The sequence below is a fragment of the Phyllopteryx taeniolatus genome, chromosome 13, assembly GCF_024500385.1.
Source record: "Phyllopteryx taeniolatus isolate TA_2022b chromosome 13, UOR_Ptae_1.2, whole genome shotgun sequence".
Taxonomy (NCBI): domain Eukaryota; kingdom Metazoa; phylum Chordata; class Actinopteri; order Syngnathiformes; family Syngnathidae; genus Phyllopteryx; species Phyllopteryx taeniolatus.
This window is the reverse complement of record NC_084514.1, coordinates 19,201,742-19,220,306: the sequence shown is the minus strand read 5'-3', so window position 1 is coordinate 19,220,306 and position 18,565 is coordinate 19,201,742. Positions and strand designations below refer to the sequence as shown.

The 18,565-nt window shown below is 45.3% G+C and overlaps 1 protein-coding gene across 5 annotated transcripts in view; it reads left to right on the top strand.

The window, feature by feature from the left end:
- The first annotated feature begins 750 nt into the window (after positions 1–750).
- The window catches only part of LOC133487615 (DNA (cytosine-5)-methyltransferase 3A-like), a 29,905-nt gene continuing 12,090 nt past the window's right edge, over positions 751–18,565 (top strand). For 2 of the 5 annotated variants that reach the window (XM_061794509.1, XM_061794508.1), the window contains exons 1-7: positions 751–980; positions 1,981–2,135; positions 3,775–3,948; positions 6,458–6,752; positions 9,805–9,851; positions 10,722–10,868; positions 17,847–18,170. In XM_061794509.1, coding sequence (XP_061650493.1) covers positions 2,076–2,135; positions 3,775–3,948; positions 6,458–6,752; positions 9,805–9,851; positions 10,722–10,868; positions 17,847–18,170 — 1,047 coding nt within the window. In that variant the 5' untranslated portion in view covers positions 751–980; positions 1,981–2,075. The remainder of the gene's footprint in view (positions 981–1,980; positions 2,136–3,774; positions 3,949–6,457; positions 6,753–9,804; positions 9,852–10,721; positions 10,869–17,846; positions 18,171–18,565) is intronic. The other 3 variants (XM_061794512.1, XM_061794511.1, XM_061794510.1) reach the window with 2 other exon arrangements.

Here is an 18,565-nt window from a genome sequence, read left to right as displayed (position 1 = left end):
TGCTTTCCTACAGCCGGCCGCCAGGGGGCGACAAATATCGCTCTATCTCACATTTGACCTCAATTCTTCTTTTTTTTCCCCTTTTTGAATCATCGCCCGAGATACAGTACATAGAAACACTATGGCCTTTTGTCAAACAAATACAAATGGCACGCATTCCCAAATAAACAAATTAAATAATAGAAAAAGAACATTAACTAGGGCTTTCCACATAGCTTATATTTCTCAATTACACGAGTAAGGTTAATAACATTTCTGATTTTGCATAAATCTGCCAATCTCATTTTGAAAAGAGAAATTTGGGTTTCACCTTCAAAATTTTACATTTATGTAGACATTTTTGTTTTAATCGAGGACAGGAATAGTGTTTGTCAAATACTGTAATCGTTATTTGTATTGCATATCACAAAACCCAAAGAAATGTCTCCTCCGGATAAATCTCTTCATCGGAAAACTTTAGCGAAAACCTTCGAGCGAGCTTCCTGCTGCAGTCTGATGACGTCAACCCATTACAAATGAAATCTTTACGAACAATAAATAAAATTCAAATACTCATAAGTGAAAACATTTTGCCATCGTAATTAACTCTTGTTTTAAAGCGCTACTTCATTTTAATGACTTTAATAAATGACACTTAAAGCGAAAGCATGTCCGAGATCCGAATACAGCGGTTCCAGACGGCGTCGTGCCCGGTAAGTATACGGGCTTTAGGACCCGGCGCGTCCCCGCCGAGGCAGCGTGCCGGCCCCGCTGCAGCGAGCGAGAAGCAGAGCGGCGCGAGCGCGAGAGGGAAGCGAGCATCCTGGAGGAGCTGTGACCGGCGAGGGGAGGCGGAGGACGGGGCCAGAAGAGAGAGGACGGAGGGAAGGAAGGAGGAGGAGGAGAAGGCTCCGGCAGGACGACACGACGGGGGACGGAGAAAAAAAAGAAAAGGGAAGAAAAACGGAGGCCCTCCCTGCCTGGACGTGGGGGGACATCGGGTAACGTGTTCCATTGCCTTAAGTCCGTCTACGGCCTGAGTGGTGGAGGGGGGGGGAGGAAGGCTTGCGGGGGGCATCGTGGCGGCCAAGCGGAAAACGAGCACGTTGAGGCGGGTGGGCGGCCGCGATTTTTGCCCACATTGGCCTGCCCTCAGTCAAGGAATAAGATGGACCGCGAATGCAACCTCGCCAAACGCTGACGAGCAGGGCCTGGAAAGGAGCCCCCCCCCCCCCCCCCCCCCCGACCCTGCTTCCCACAACCCCCAACCCTTCCTTACTATACATTGTATTTTGGAACCAATTATCCCCAGGATTGACACCTTCTGGTACCTTCTCGCCATCATCCAAACCGACGTGGTGGGCGTGAACGCATCACCTGTGCTTTTTTTTTCTTCTTGTCTTTAAAAAGCACTCAAGCGTGACGTTCGAGCGCACAGGGAATTTTGAGTTCCACATTTAAAGGTACAGCGACGTATGCTTGAATTCCTACAACACCTGAAGAGGCCGCTCGGGAATTCCTGCATCAGCCGTGCTTTAACTTCTGTATAAACTGGTTCACAACTCCTGTATAAGCCCCTCTACAACTCCTGTGTAGGCCACACTCAGGGGCAGCGGAACACCCTAAAAAGTTGCGTGGGGGGTTGGGGGGGGGGGGCACAGCTGTTTTGGGGCACTTTTTCAGTGGGGTGGGGGGGGGATCAAACTTCTTTTTTTTTTGGCCAACTCCGCCGAAAATTTTACATGAGGGGCACGTCTTCAAAAAGCAGGGGCGGGGGGCGCACCAGCCCTCCTACGTTGCGCGGCCTCTGGCCACACTCTACTGTATAGGCTCATTTACAACTCCTGCATCGGTCGCTATGCTCTATATTGCCCTTCTTCAACTCCTTTATCAGCCTCCCTGTAACTCCTGTATAAGCCACGCAAATGATGTTTGGTCTATGAAGGGCTACTGTAGAACTCTTTAAAAAAATGCGTCATTTATTTGTATGTTGTTTTTCAGGAGAGGAGAGAAGAGGGGCCATCTCATGTTTCCCCCACCCACATTTTATTTCATTTTTTTCGTTCTTTTGAGTTGTCTATCTGCCATCTCCCGCCATGCCGTCCAACGCCATCGTGGCCGCGTTCAAAGGCTCCGAATCGACGGGAAGCAGAATGGTGAGAAAACATGTGCAGGTGTTGTTTTTTTTTTTTTGGGGGGGGTGTCCTAAAGATTTTTAACAGCATTAGTGGGAAATAAAACAATAAAGCAGATTTTCACCAAACATGGCAAAGAAGTTCAGCGTGGTCCAAAGGAAAAGTCTTAACAATTTGGGTTAGCTTTGTTAAACTTTGCTAAAATTGGCATTTTTGTGCGTGGACTTTGGTTGAGATTGGCACATTCACGTGCGTACTTTCTTTTGAGTGATGACTCGTCCGGGATGTCGACATTTTTTTTTCTCCAGATTAAGCAAGTCATCCCGAATTGGTCAGTCTAAATGTTTTTAAACGGCAAAAACTACAAGGCCAATTTTGGCTGAATTTGGTGGAAGGGTTCAGCACGGTCCAAAGAGTAGGTTCTATAACTTTGGGTTGTCTTGGTTGAACTTTACTCAAATGAGCATTTTTTTTTTTTTTTTTTGCATGGGATTTGGTTGAGATCAGCAATGCCAAGAGCAGATTTTTACCGAATGTGGTGGAAGTGCCCATCGTGGTCCAAATCATAAGTCTTACCACTCTGGGTTGGTTTTGTTGAACTTTCTCTGAGCGCCTGTATCGGATGCTGTATAATAAAGTCACGTGCGATGGCAGCTTTTTGACGAGGGCGTTGGCTGGCGTTGAAGAGGAAGAGGAGGATGACGGTTGGTAGGAAGGCTTGTGTCCTCTTCCTCCCGTGTTCCCATTACAGAGTGCAGCCCTTGTTGCCTGGCAACAGCTTTAATCAGCGGCTACTCCGATAGAAATAGCGCACGGTCGGCGCGGTAGTAGTACCCACGGGCTCCGACACAGCTTCCTGGTGTTTGTTTGTTACCCCCCTCCTCGAAACGAGGTTGAAGCTGAGTGTCGAAATGCCGTCTTGTTTGTTGTTGTTGTGTCGATGAGCTCGCCGGGTGGCGGGGGATTGAGTCATCCCACAAAACGTGACGTCATCCACATGCAAACGACGCCGCCGCACCGCTGCAAAGAAGGCCCTTTGTACGGCATCCCGCCAATAAGCAAAATGTCACTAAAAATCGACGACGCGGGTTAATTCTGGACCTTCTGCCGTCTGGTGGAAGATCATTCAATTGTACTGTCTGTCACTATACGTCGCTGGCATAGATAGTTGAGCAAAGAATACATTTTTTGTAGAAAATAAATAATCATTTTCTATCCTTTGCGTTTGCAAACATCACACGGAACCCTTGAGCTCCAAAGTTTACCAACCGCGAATCGACAGCCTCTTTCACACAAAGATCCTGCATGAGAGTTGAACACGGATGCAACAGTGGGTTGTAATATCGACCATCTCTTTAACACAGAGATCCTGTCAAGTTTCTACACTAGAACCATAACATATAAGACTTAGGCGTTTAGCCACCTTTGCCTTTTACATAGAACCGAGCAAAGGCCAGCAAAATAGTAATTTTCACGCGGAGATCCTGCAATATGGCCGAATCGCAGTTGAATATTGTCGTAACTGTGCTTTCATGCGACGACACGGCATCCTGTGACGGACAGTAAAACAGACAACCAACTGTAGCCTATTTCACACAGAGATCGTGCTATAATCCCGCACATAAGATCTGGCATTTTTCTGCCTTTGCCTTTCACACAGATGCCCGCAACAGTTCCACACAGCGAGTGCAAAAACAAATGTGCAATGGTGTGTTGTTTTGGTGGTCAGGGTGACAACGCGACGACGACGACGGCGGACGCGGAGCCCGTGACGGACGAGGCTAACAACATTAGCATCCACGGCAAGCCGGCGCGGAAACGCAAACATGTGACAGTGAGTACAAACGCTTGATAATCGACAAGTCACGCTGCAAAACAGCTCCAGCTGTCAGCTTTGATGGAAAAAGCGCTCAAACAGATTAGGATTTAGGAGATTGTGTGCCCGCGTGTGTGTGTTAGTGGGTGTATGTGTGTGTTTCTGTATATGTGTCCATATGTATGGCTGTGTGTGTGTTTGTGCATTTGTGCATGTCTGTTCTGTGTGTGTGTGTGTGTGTGTAAAAGCTTGTGTGTATGTCAGTTTGTGTGCATGTTATTCAGTGTACATATGTCTTAGTGTGTGTGTGCTTGCGTGTGTATCAAAATTATGTGTGTCATATGTGTGTCAGTTTGTGCACGTGTGACAGCTTGTGTGTCTGTGTGTGTAGCAGTTTGTGTGTGTTTCCCTATGTGTGTGTCAGTTGGTGCGTGTTTGTCAGTGTGTGCGCGCTAGTGTGTGTGTGTGTCAGCTTGTGTTTGTGTCAGTTGGTGCATGTTTGTCAGTATGTGTGCGCTAGTGTGTGTGTATGTGTGTGTGTGTCAGTTTTTGTGTATGCGTGTGTGTCAGTTTTTGTGTGTGTGTCTGTTTATGTGTCCATATGTATGGCTGTGTATGTTAGTGTGTGTATGTGCGTGTCAGTTTCTGTGTGTGCGTTTGTGCATGCCAGTTGGTGTGTGTATGTCAGTTTGTGTGTGTGTGGTAGTCAGTGTGCGTGTCAGTTTGTGCACGTGTGACAACTTGTGTGTGTCTGTGAATGTCGCAGTTTGTGTGTGTCTGTTCTTGTTTCCCTGCGTGTGTCTGTCAGTCGGTGTGTGCGCGTATGTCAGCTTGTGTTTGTGTCAGTTTCTGTGTATGCGTTTGTCAGCGTGTGCGCGTGTCAGTCCTGTGTGTGTGTGTCCTTATGTACAGTACACGTGCATCTGTGTGTTTGACTCCGTTTGTTTGTGTGTCACTTTGCGCTTGTTACCTTTGACCTCAGCGAGGGGCCGAGCAGAGTTGAGTGGGTCAGTCCGGCGTTGTGTTGCGTCATCACGCTGGCCCGCCGCCGCAACTGTGCCCGCTTGACGGCTCTCGCGTGGCACAGCGTAAGGGCTGCACGCGGGCTTCGGCCTTTCCCGCCTCCAACGTTTCCCGGCCTCCAAAGCGCTTTGAAGATAAAAACGTCCTTCAGCGCTTCGGATCTCACAAGACGCGACCCACTAATTTTTTCCTTTCTATTTTTACACATTGCGCAGTCGCCCAAACTTGTGCTCATTTATCTAAATCGTTCAATTGTCACACATTCCGACTCACTTCCGCTTGTGTGTTGTGTTGTGTTTTTTATGTGTGTGTCATTTCCAGACTTTGGAGATAAAAGTCCGCAACGTCGGGCAGTTGCAACGTCTCTGCGTGCGTTCAATGAAATATTTGAAGCGGGCGTGTTGTTTGTGTTGCCGAACAGCCGACATTCTTCGCATGTTTGCGTGCTGTCGCAATAAATAAGAACATCACCCGGCCCGGGAAGCAAAAGCTATTATTTTTATCAATATTTTTAAAAATAATTGATATTGGCTCATATTTCATTTTTAAAAAATTTTAATTTACTTCTAATTCAATTCCATGAATATTTGTAATATTACAACCACATAACATATTTGTAATATATTTGTAATATTACAACCACATAACCTTTTTAATTTGTACCTTTTTTTTTAATAGTACAAAATGTTAATGTTTAATTAGTAATGACTTTATTACATTTTTTGTTTTTGTATTTCGCAATAAGAAACGGTAACAATGATTTTCAGTAGTGCAACATTTTAATTGTAAAATAAAATAAAAGAATTGGCAGACAATCAGCAGACAATTTGTATTAAAATCTTATGTATATTACATTTTGAGACAAAACAAAAAGATGAAAATATTCTACCAAAAATGCATACAAATAAAGCGTAAATTACAACTGTAATAAAAAAATCTCAGGACAACAAAAAAAATGAACCGCTATGTTGCAGGGGTTCACTGTATATCACAAATATAGCAATATTCAGTAATAGTTTTAATAATGTTTTTTTTATTTCATTCTTAAAGGTGCTTAATTAATATTTTTACAATAATTCTATTGGTGCAATTTTTTTATTTATCAGTTTTAATATATTGAATATTTTTAACAGCATCAGTTGATTGTATACCACCACCTACAAAATATTGCAACATAATGTAAAAAAGTACATTACATTTTAATAGTGCAAAAGCAATATTTTCTGTCATTTAATATTGAAAATAAAAATAATTGTAATTTTTGATATTGTAATTTGCCCTTAAAAATGTAATATTGAAAATAATTACAGTATGTCATTGACATTGTAATTTACATTTTTTTATTGTAAAAGTTTGCCATTTGGGAGTAAAGCTTTCATTAGAAAAATGTGGAAAAAGTGAAGGTTCTGTGAATATTTTCAGAACGCACCGCAAACTTCATGGACTGCATGACACTAAAGTAAAAACTTGGAACTTGTGAGTTAACGTCAACGCACTTTTCCAGACGGAAAGCGGCGGCCCCTTCCAAGATGGCGTCCGCAGCCGCCCCGCCGGCGCCCTGGCGGCCCTCCGCAACGGCGACGCGGGCAGGACGCCCGACGCCCGCTTCCCCAAGCCGCAGAGGAGGGAAGCGGAGAACAGGATCGTCAGGGAGCGTTCGTCCTCTTTCTCCTTCTCCTCCTCTTCCTCCTCGCGCCGGCCGGAAGACGGCGTCCGGGGTCCGAGTCCCGGCGAGACGGACGACCGGACCGCGCCGCACAAGAAGCGAGGGAGGCGGAAACTGGAGCGGCCCACCAAATGTGAGCACCTCGCTTTGTCGGCGTGAGTTTTAAATGTTTGGGAATCGATGTTGACGCCGGCGTGGTCCGAATACTCTCGAGCGTGTCGCTTCTTCGATGGGCATTTGGTGGACATAACATTAGGCGCGCCTGCACGCCGACGCTCGCAATATCGAGAACGACTCTCGCAATACAGCTTGCGAACATGTGGAATTCATTTGAATTTAAAAATTAAGGCACAATATTTAAACTACTGCTGCCACTACCACGGTTATTATTATTGTTATTATCGTGCAAAATCATTATATATTGTCTATATTTTTAAAATACTTTTAATAGTGAAGAACGTTTATTTGTATTTAATTTGCATTTTATTTTATTTTAATTGTGCAATTGTTTTTTTTTCAATTTCAACATTTCCAATATTTTATTCAATTAGTATTTTTCATTTCATCAATAGTGCAAATACATTTTTGACCTTTTAAATAGTGAAAAATAAAAAGCTACTAGTAGTAGTTGTACTATTAGTATGTTTTATTTTTGTTTAATTTGCTTTTTCAGTGGTGCAAAATTGTAATATTACATTTTTTTATTTCCATTTTATTATGTAATAGTGAAAAAAGTGTTATTTTAAAAAATGCTCACAAAATTGTATGTGATAATAGTATTTTTTTTAATTTAAATTTTTACATAAAAGCCCCCCCCCAGAAAAAAAAAAATCAATAACAATAATATGCTGCATCCTTCCTAGCCCTTTCTAAACGCACGGCATGTAAAGAAAGCAATAAATCACGGCGGCTCCCGGGGGGGGGGGGGGGGGGGGAGTCGATGACAGGCCGAGCCGGGGACGAAGACCTCCCTCCCCGCCCGCCGGAATGCCTCCCCCTCACCCGGCCGCAACCTCGATGAGGCGCGAGGAGGAGAAGAAGAAGAGCGGGTCCGAGCGGAGCACAAGAAGGCAGCGAGCCTCCGTCGGGACTCCCGCTGGTTCGATGGCGCCGTGCCCGGAATTGCTCTCGAGCTGCGTTCTTGATGTGGTTTAGGATCTCACGGATCTTCAATCTGAGGCTCGAAACCTTAATCTGGGTTTTCCACCCGAATTCGAAACCCCACTCTGTCTTGAAACCTTAACCCTGGCCCCAAACTCTAATTTGAAACTATAACCTTTGCCTCGAACTCGGACGGCAACTAAAGATTATTTTGATCATCAGTAAACAACCTGTTGATAGTTTTTTTCAAATAATCGATACAAAAAAAAAAACAAAAAAAAAATCAATCCCTTAATTCAAAAACAGGACATTGTTTGAAATTGGGAGTGCAGAAAATGCAAATTGCTTATGATTCGGTTGCTCACGGTTTGTTCCGTAACATGTCAGAAAGTAGGCAAAAAATGGAGCTCATTGTTTTGCAAAGTAAAAGCAGATGTTTGCAAATGTCTCATTTGGATTCAACACAAAGATCAGTCTCTCTGCTTCCATGAAAGAATACAGAAATGTTGAGAGGCTGAAATCAATTTGAAGTTGAACAAGGTCTCTAAACCGCGGCCCCCGACCACCGGGCCCGTTTGGTACCAGGCCCCCCGCGGGGGGGGGGGGCACTCCTCCAAACTCGCGCTGGAAAAAACGTTGGGGACCACTGCTCTAAATGATTCATGCGTTATCAAAACTCACTATCTTACTAACTATTGTTTGCTTGTAAAAAATATTTGTTTGTTTTTTTGTCTTTCTGCCACGCTCGAGGCCTCCAAGTGGTTCAGTAGCATCTGGACTTGGTCCCGGGTGGAGATGTTTAGAATTTTTGGGGCTTTGGGATTCCACAACTGATCGTGACTACTTTGAACAACACTCAGTAATAACGGCGGTGGTGATTTACAGATTTATGACTTTTTTTTTTGCCTCCTTATCTGCGGGAAGAAAAGTTGCGAGGCAGTAAGAATCCTAACTTTCCGCCGTATCGTGTGTTTGGCTTGGACGCCGTTCGAGCAAAATCAAATGGGAGACCCGAACATGATCGCTCGTGTCACGGAGATGGAAAACATAAACTCTGGCTTCGACTCGAAACTCTAGTTTGAGACTCTTAACCTTGGCTTCAAAGCCTAATTTGAAACCCTGACCTTTGCTTGAAACCCATATTGAGGTCAGATCCGTTTCTAGAAACCGTCAGACTTCGGGCCAGTGGATGCCAAATGTATTCAGTTGAGCTTTTTGCAGAAACGGCGAATTACAGAAAGGGGCAACGTGCGGTGCAAGTTGTTTTGTCAGCTGCCGTCGCCCGGGGCCGAGCGGGACCTCCGTCGGTCCTAAAGACGACGACGGTGTTTAAATAACGCGCCTGGGTCAGAATAAACCAAACGTAAACGTGCAGATACGGGGTTAGATTTTGTCAGCTTCGCCTCCATTCGGAGACAAGCCGAGAGAATGTCAAAGTCAGTGAATGATGTTGACTCGGCGACTCCATTTTCCCATCCGTTTTTTTAGGGTGGCAGATAGACTGGAGCCGGTAGCTGACTTTTGGCGACAGAAGTGGGGTACAACCCCGGACTGGTTGCCAACCAATCGCAGGGCACTTATAGGCGAACAACCAATAAGGCTCACATTCACACCGATGGGCGATTTAGACTTTAGTCAACCCGACGTACATTTTCGGGGAATGTGGAGGAATACCCACGCAAACACGGGACAATAGCAAACGCGATACAGGAAGGCCTTCGTCCGTATTCGAGCCTGGAATCTTAGAAATCTGAGGCAGCTGCGCTAACTGCTCCAGCGCCGCGTTGCCATGCTAGGCTAACATCATCCAGCCGCTCTTTTCCAATCGGAGGGGGTGGTATCAGGTCCAAAGGTGGCGCTGTGTGCCCAAGTCCATCCGTCCATCCATTTTCTGCACCACCTATCACCCTGAACTAGTTGCCAGCCAATCGCAGGTGTGCCCAAGTCATCCTGGTTATCCGGAACGTCTGGGTTGCAGCAATCATAAATAATGAGGCGAGGCTTCTCAAGATGATGCAGAGAAGGTCTGGATGGCGATTGGCAGTGGTGGAAGACGTTAACCGGTTATCTTCTTTCCTCTCTAGATGTGGAGCACGCGGAGGAAGACGACAGCGAAGCGGTCAAGAGCGAGGTAAGTTGTGCTTTTTGTGCTCTCTACCAATTCCGGGCCACCAATCGGTTGGCGTAGCTTAGCATAAAGACTGGAAGAAGGTTGATATTTTGTGCGATTGAGGAGCTGACCGATCTGCTCGTTCTATACGAATCCTCAGCCACCAGACAATGATCGTAGCTTAGCATAAAAACTAGAAGCAGGTTGGGATTTTTGGACGCGATTGAGGAGCTAACCGATCTGTTCGTTCCATTTGAATTCCGGGCTAACTGGACAGTTAGCGTAGCTTAGCATGAAGACAAGAAGCAGAACGATATTTTGGGATGTGAGTCAGCAACTGAGAGGTCGGCTCGTTCCGTATGAATCTGGAGCTACCGCACAGTCAGCGACGCTTACCTTGAAGACGAGAAGTACGTTGATATTTTGGGATGCTCTTGAGGAGCCGGCCGGCCGGCCGATCTGCTCCTTCCGTACGAACCTGGGGCTACCGCACAGTTAGCATCGCGTAGCGATTTGGGATGTGATCGAAGAGCTGGCCGATCGGCTCGTTCCTTAGAAATCTGGGACGAGCGCAGTTGGGGTAGCTTAGCGTTAAGAATAAAAGCAGTCAGTGGTCCACTTAAGTGCAAACGCAACATTATCCACTCTCAGGTGAGCAGTGGTTTGGAACGTCTTACAACTGAACGTGACGTGAAAACGGAATACTAGCGCTTGGCCTTTTACGAAAGAAGTGGTACCTGGTGGATAAAATGTGAAACGTCAAATACACTTGGGAGGTTTTCCGCAAATCCCGATGCTTCTTTTGCGAGAGAATGGAAGAAACGACTCGCTAATTTTCCATTTTTATTTTTATTTGATTTTTTTTTTTTTATGTGAACACCCGAAAAACAGGGCGATCGCGCGAGGCTGCGAGGGGGACTTGGCGGGGAGATCGGCCTTCGTCAGAGACCCGTGCCCAGAATAACCTTCCAGGCCGGAGACCCTTATTACATTAGCAAGCGGACCCGAGAAGAGTGGTTGGCCAAGTGGAAGATGGAGGTGAGTAACACAGCCACCGCCATCTTAAGGGGGCCGGGGAGGGGGGGGGGCGGGGTCTTTCCATTGACCAGCTGCCAGGGTTTCAAGATGTAAGGGGGGTTCACAGCCAAGTGTATTTGATGGGTCATTGGATATCACATGAAGGTACCATTTATTTCAGTGGATTTGTGGGGCTACGGGGGCTCACATGGTTCCCACATTTCCTGCCTTTGTGCTGCCAATTGTGTTTGTGGAATCACATGCAGCTGCGTTGATGTCATGCGCTGGAATTTGTCTCCTTTGACATTGGCGCGGTTGCGGCTGCCTTCGAAGGGAACGCCGGCTCCTTTGAAATATTAGGACACGGGACATCGTGTACTTTTGCCTGTCGAGGCTACTGTCATTTGCAAATTGTCACGCCGTGCTTCTCAGAGCCCATTGGTCGATATGCATTTGAATGGGCAGCACGGGATTGATCTATATTTATTTGTCTATATGTGCCCTATGATTGGCCAGAAACCAGTTGAAGGTGCATTGAACCCTCAGCTCCAGCTCACCACGACCCTAATGAGGGTAAGCAGTATAGAAAATGGAAGGTATGAGTACGAGGCTTTGGTATTGGCCCACAATGGCTGACTTCCTGCTCAATTTCATGCATAAGCGATGGGTAAAACTGGTGTTAGGCGCACATTTATTTTCTAACTTTCCAGGGGACACTACTGAAGGAATTGCCTCGAGTGGGTGCGTCATAACAAAAAGGCCAACTTCCTGTTTAATGTCACGCACGAGACTTTTTCGTTGTCCTGTCATGTCCACCGAATTTTGTGTCGTCGGGTGAAACTGGTGTCGCAAGCTTATTTTCTTTCTAACTTTCCAGGTTAAATTGCCGCTCCCGGTTGTAATGTGGCTTGGCTAGCGTGAGTTCATATTTCCATTTCTTCTGCCTTTCGCGACCCCTCCCCCAATACTCGCTCAGTGAGCAGCCGTAAAAATATATTGCCAAATTAGCGGGACGTACCCAGGGCCCGCAAGCGAACGGCCGCGAAATACGAGGCAACAGGTGGCGCTATGAGGACGGAGTCACTTAAGTTGTGAAACTCTTCTTCCCGTATTATGTCTTCATTATATTGCCCCCTTGTGGCCAAGGAGCACACACCAGAAGAAGCAGTGAATGTGAATGAGCACTGAAGCGTGAAATCATGATGCACAAACTTAAAACTTCCAGTTTAATTCTTTCATTAGCACATTCACTGCCATTGACGGCTTTAGAAGTCAAATATCCATGTTAACTGGGAAGGCTGGCAGTGAATGAGTTAATGTCTGCTTTTATAAAGTACAGTACTGTGGGGTGCTATTTTCCTTTTCTTTTTTTTTTTATTGTGGCGCTGGAACAGATTAATGGCGTTCCCCATTCATTGCAATGGGGAAAGATGATTTGAGATACAAGTGTTTTGTGTTATGAGCATGGAATTCAACTAAAAAGCTTTATAATTGCCTATAGATGTCACCAGATGTCGGCAAAGCACTAATGTCTAACTGAAACTCTTCAACTCACTTCAACAACATCCTTCCTTGACACCAAGATGTGCCAAAGCAATACGGTTAACTTTCAAAACTTTAAATTTAACCACCAGATTACTGCACTCTATATCCTTTTTGTGACATTAGTTGGCGTGTCGTGATTTTTTTTAAAAAAAAAATTTATGTAGAATATGCGACTTTGCCAGATAAAGGTGGACATGTGCTTTGTAGTAAATTTGCAATAAAATAAAATAAAATAATAATAATCAAATTAAATTTTTCTCCATGGAGGCGTTTTTTTGTAGACTTGAGGAAAAACATTTGATTCCATTTTAGAATGCGGCTGTAACATAAGAAGATGAGGAAAACGTCAAGACTGCGCTGCATCAAGCTTTTGTAGCAGTTCGTTTGTGTGCATTTTGGCCACAAAGCTGTCCGAAAGGTCAGTCGTAACTTTTGGACATTTGAGGGGGGGGGGGCACAAGGTTTAAAAATGCCTTGAGCGAGTTTTTGGGCACCAGGATGCCGCTGCATGGCCCGCATGGCGACACACACACACACACACTCTTTGCACTTTTGTCTTTTTTTTTTTTTCTTTTTCTCCCCCCCCTCCTTCAATCGCGCCTGCTGCTGCAGCGGCTCTCCCTCCCCTCCCCCCATCCTCAGCCACGAAAGTGCAGCTTTCGCAAATCCCGAGGCGCAGCGCTCGCGAGACAGCCTCCTTCCTGGCCCGCTGCCACGCGCGACCTCCTCTCCAGCCAACCACAAATGCGTTCGGGCGACCACCTGACCCTGAATTCCCAGACAAAGAAATGTGTGAGTGAGTTGGGGGGGGGGGGGGTTTAAAAAAGAAAAAGAAGAAGAAAGCACCACACTGGCAGGACTATGAGGCTCGTGTTCGGGTATGTGCACTTGCATGATTTGTTAGCGTGCATGCATGCTGGTCCACTTCAGCCATTTTCCAAACAGGACTTGTTGTTGTTGTTGTTGTTGTTGTTGTTGTCTGCCCGGTAGAAGGAGAATGCGAGCGAGCACGATTCCGCACAGTTGTTTGGTTGCTGGGGAATTATTATTATTTATTTTATTTTTTTCACAAGCGGGTGAGGGTTGATACGTGCTGAAACTTATTTCCTGTTAACACTGCCGCACCGTGTAATATAGTAGTAGTATAGTAGTAGTAAGTTGTAGTAGTGCGGGTCACATGCAATAGATCCACACCGGAGTCCGCCGGAAGGAGAGAAAAGGGATTTCTTTTGGTCGCGCTTCCTGCGGATGGCGGCTATGAATGAAAATCGTATCAAGGTCTTCAGGCGTGGCGACGATACAACAAAAGGTTTTGGCTTGTGGTCTTGAGTTGTTGGAATCGTACGGGGACTTACTTGCAACTTTTGAAATGTTGTAAATGTTTCTCGTCTCCACCGGAGCCGAAGACCACAATGGAATGAAAACGTGTCCTGCGAGCGACGCTGCACAAACGACTTTTTTTTTTTTTTTTTTTTTTTTTTTTGCACGAGTCGGCAACTTTGTTCCTGTGAGCGTCGTAGATGCAACAGCCAATCAAATAAATGCACGTGAGCTTTCACACCGCCCCAAAAATGTTTTCCGGGCGTTTAGTGTAACCAACACCCACCTGGAAGATTTGATGTGTTTGACAATAACACGCAACTATATTTGTGATTTAGAAAGCAAAGTGAGGAGCGGAGTTACTTTTGATTGCTTTTTGACTTCTGTTTTGCAAATTCAGCTTGAATTCGTTTTTAGAGTGGGTTTAAAAACTCACCATTTGAAAAAAAAAAAATGGATTTACTTACTAAGAGATGAAAAACCCGTGCACTAATCCAATCAAATACGGGTACGCTCAATCTTTGTCTCTCCTTATTCTCGCCCATTTCCTCCCTTCTTCCTTGACAATTGCACCACGTTTTTGCGGTTCAATAGAAATCCCGATCGAGGGACACTTTTTTTTTTTTCTGTTGCCGCATATCGCGGTACTCAACGCGCGGCGGATAGTTGCCGACAAATAAAGGATCAAGCACCTGTTGTGAACTTTTGCAAAAAAGTACGGAACAGTTGGACACGTGCATTCCAAAGTTTTGTGTAGGTCAAATTAGGTTCGCCTGTGAAAGTTGTGGTGGATTTGAGGTTTGTCCTGACGTTTCACCACAATGCTGAATATGCTTACATTTGTGTTTTCTTGAGCGCCTCGAATGCATCGTTTGCCACTTTTAGCCCCCCGAAGCTAAGCTATGTGCTAAGCTGTGCAGAGCTGACAAAAGTGCACCCGCCTGTTGCGCTGCAGAGCCCGCAAAGGTCAAACTTCCCCTTTTCTGTGCGGCTGTCGCATCGCGTGCCGCGCGAGCCGTTTCGTCTTCCTGCCGCTGCGGCTTTTTCAATTTTCAGAGAAGCGACGCGGTCGCGTTTGGTCGTTTCGGAGGGATTTTCCCCGCCTTCGAATGCACTCGGTCACCCTTTGGGGCCTCGCCGGCGTATCGGAGCGAACCCGAGTCAGATTAGGAACTCGTCTTCGTTCTCTGCTCGAGACGAAACTCGGTGCTTCGTCCAAATTAGGGGTTCAAACAAGGGTCAGGGGTTCAAATGAGCGTCTCAAGACGGACTTAGGGAGTCAAGATCGGGTTGGGGTTTTAAATTAGCGTTTCAAGCAAAATTCGAGTTTCAAGTCAGGTTTAGGGTATCAAAATAAGGGCTTCGAAGCCTGGGATAAGGTTTCAAACAAGGCATGGAAATTAGGGTTTCAGGACAGAGTAAGGGTTTTTAATTAGAGTTTTAAGATAGGGTTAGGGTTTCGAGGCAGATTTAGGGTTTGAAATGAGCATTTTAACCAAATAACGGTTTCAAGCAAGGACTACGGATTTGTATTAGAATTTGAAATCAGGGTTAGAGCGTTCAATTAGAGTTTCAGCTCAGGTTAGGGTTTCAAAGCCTCGGTTAATGTTTGAAACAAAGGTTAGGGTTTCAAATTAGGGGTTTAAGCCTGGGTTAGTGTTTCAAATGAGGGTTTCAAGCCTGGCTTATGGTTTCAAATTAGGGTTTCACGACAGGGTTCGGGTTTCAAACAAGGGTTAGGGTTTCAAAATGGGGTTTAAAGCCAAGGTTGAGATTTCAAATCAGGCATTGGAGACAAGAGTTCGAGTTTGAAATTATGGTTTGAAGCCGGTGTTCGGGTTCTGAGCCACTTGACTCGCTCGGCCTGCGGTGTGTCGTCGTTGCAGCGCGGTCCGAAGTATGGGCGGGGGTATCCGAAGCGAGTGCCCGACGGCGAGCGTCCGAAGGCATCGAGACTGGCTTCATCGTGTCTCGTCTGCGTCTTAACTCTTTTACTCGTCCCCCCCCCCCCCGCTTGGTCTTTCGAGAAGAGCCCAAGTGAACACACGCCGGAAAACGATAAAGCTGCGCTTCTTACAGGCCAGGGGTCGGCAAACTTCGAGATTTTTCATCATAAAGTCATTGATTCTCATTTTAAAAAAAAATAAATAAATGTTTTGTTTATAATTAATTTCAGTATAATTAATTGACCAATTAATAAAATAAATGAAAATAATTGCTCAGTCTATGAAAAATTACAAATACCTTTTTTTTTGTTTGCAATAAATGAATTGACCAATTTGTTTTATTTAATATATAAATGAATACAAAATTAACAAAATCATGTTAAATGTACAGTGTGTGTATTTGATTTTTTATATTAGCAATATATATTTGTATTATTTAGAATACATCAGTTATTTAATAAAATATACTGAGCAGGATGGATGGATTTGAACAAAATGTACACAGTATGTAAAATGGTTTCTTTTACTCATATTTAATTTTATTATTGGCAGTAAATCAATTTGCCAATTGGATTGTATTTAATAGATAAATGAACAAAAAAGCATTCAATATATATAGAAGTTTGTTTTGTTTTACTCAATTGTTTCTAATCTTTAACAATAAATCAACCAATTATTTAATTAACTGATTGATTATTTGTTTTCAAGATGAAGTTGTTTACCGCCACTCCCGATTGACGTTTACTGCCCAACTAAACATAGAACAAAGACAATTTGCTCTGTGCTAGCGCAACAAGGAAAATGACATAGATGGGCTAACGATTAGCACCGGCGTCACAAGGCTTTGCGCAGCAGCTATTCGAAGACTCGAGGGCATATGTTGCGGGAGCCGGAGCGGCACACGGGGCCCCAGTGCGCCGACGGGCCCGGTGAGCAGCAACATGCGGGCCCCGAGGCTTTGGAGCCGCCAAGCCGGTGCAGATATTTATAAAGCGGCAACAGCCTCTTGATTGAACAGCATATGTTTCTACTCCACGCCCAACCCTTAGAGGGCCTATTGTTTACAGGGCAGCGGCGAGGGGAGGGGGCGTTCCCCCCGTCCCCCTCGAGCCTTTCTGAGCTTTGTCGGACGTGCATGCACGGCAACTTGCGACACTGCGGAGTCGGGTTTCGGACAAGAGGGTGGGTTCCAAATGAGGTTTTAAAACAAGGCTTAGCGTTTCAAATGAAGGTTTAAAACACGGGTTAGGGTTTTAAATTAGGGTTTCAAGCCTGGGTAAAGGTTTTAAACGAGGGAAAGTCTTTCAAAGTAGGGTTTCAGTTCATGGTGAGGGTTTAAAGTTTGGATTTCAAGCCTGGTTTAGGGTTTCAAATTGGGGTTTTACGCCTGTCTTATGGTTTCAAATGAGGGTTTTAAGGCTGAGTTAGGGTTTTTAATAAGGATTAAGGTTTTAAATGAGTGTTTGACACCACGGCTAGAGTCTCAAATGAAGGTTTCAAGCCTGGGTTGTTGTTTCAAACAAGAGTAAGGCTTTGCGTGTAGGGTTTCAAGCCACAGTGAGGGTTTCCAATGAAGGTTTCAGGCCTGGGTTCGGGTTTCCCATTGTGGCTTGAACCCTGGGATATGGTTTCAAGGCCGGGTTAAGGTTTAAAATAAGGGTTGGGTTTTAATTGATTTAATTTAAATGAGGGTTTAAAGCCAAGGTTAGGGTTTCAAATGAATATTTTAAGCCTGAGTTACGGTTTCTAACAAGGGTAGGCTTTCTGTGTAGGGTTTCAAATTAAGGTTTCAAGCCTTGGTTAGCGTTTCATATTGGGGTTTCAAGCCTGGCTTATGGTTTAAAATGAGGGTTTCAAGCTTGGGTTGAGTTTTAAAATAAGAGTTTGGTCTTAAATGAGCGTTTAAAGCCAAGGTTATTGTTTCAAATTAAGGTTTTCAAGCCTGAGTTAAGGTTTCTAACAAGGGTTAGGGTTTCAAGCCTGGGTTGTACACAAAGGGTTATGGTTAAAAAAAAAAAAAAATCAGGTTTGAAAACAGCATCAGTGTTTGAAATAAGGGGTTTAAACAAGCGTTACTATTTGAAATGAGGGTTTCAAGACAAGGTTAGGGTTTGAAACAAGGGTTGGGGTTTCAGATTAGGGTTCCATGTAGGCGTAATCCTCATCAGTGGTCATCTCTGTGTTCCAGGCGGAGAAAAAGGCCAAACTGATGTCAGCCATGAACGCCATAACGGATCCGGACCCAGGCAAGGAAACCGAGAAACCAGAACACGAGATTTTGTGCAGTCAGCGTCTGCCAGCTTCTAAAGGGCCTCCGCCGCAGCAACGCCAGCCTCCGTGTCCACCTCGGCGTCCGCCGCCATCGCCATCTCCGTCTTTGCCGCAACAGCAGCAGCAGCAGCAGCCTACCGACCCGGCCTCGCCTACTGTGGCCACCACCCCGGAGCCCGTCGCCATCGCAGGTGGAGACAAGACCTCCCCCAAGGCTGCAGACACAGAACCCGAGTATGAGGTAGCGAGATGACAAACTTCTCCAGCGGTTTTATTGCGAATTTAAGACCACGTGATTTTTCTGGGGCACGAAAAATCGAATTTGAAGAACCACTTCCAGAAATGGCAGCTGCAAAAACCCTGCCATAAGGGGACCAGACATCCTGTTCTCTGGGGTACACAAACAGGGATTTGAAGTGAATGAGTTCCAGAAATTGTGACTCCAAAAACACTGCCAAACAGTGACCAGACATCTGGTTTTCTGGGGTTCCAGAACCTGGATTACACACAACGGCAGATGCAAAATCCCTGCCGTAGGGTGAGCAGACATCCTATCCTACGGGGTACGAAAAACGGCTTTTGAAGTGAATGAGTTCCAGAAACAGCGAATACCAAAACCCTGTGGAACAGACACAG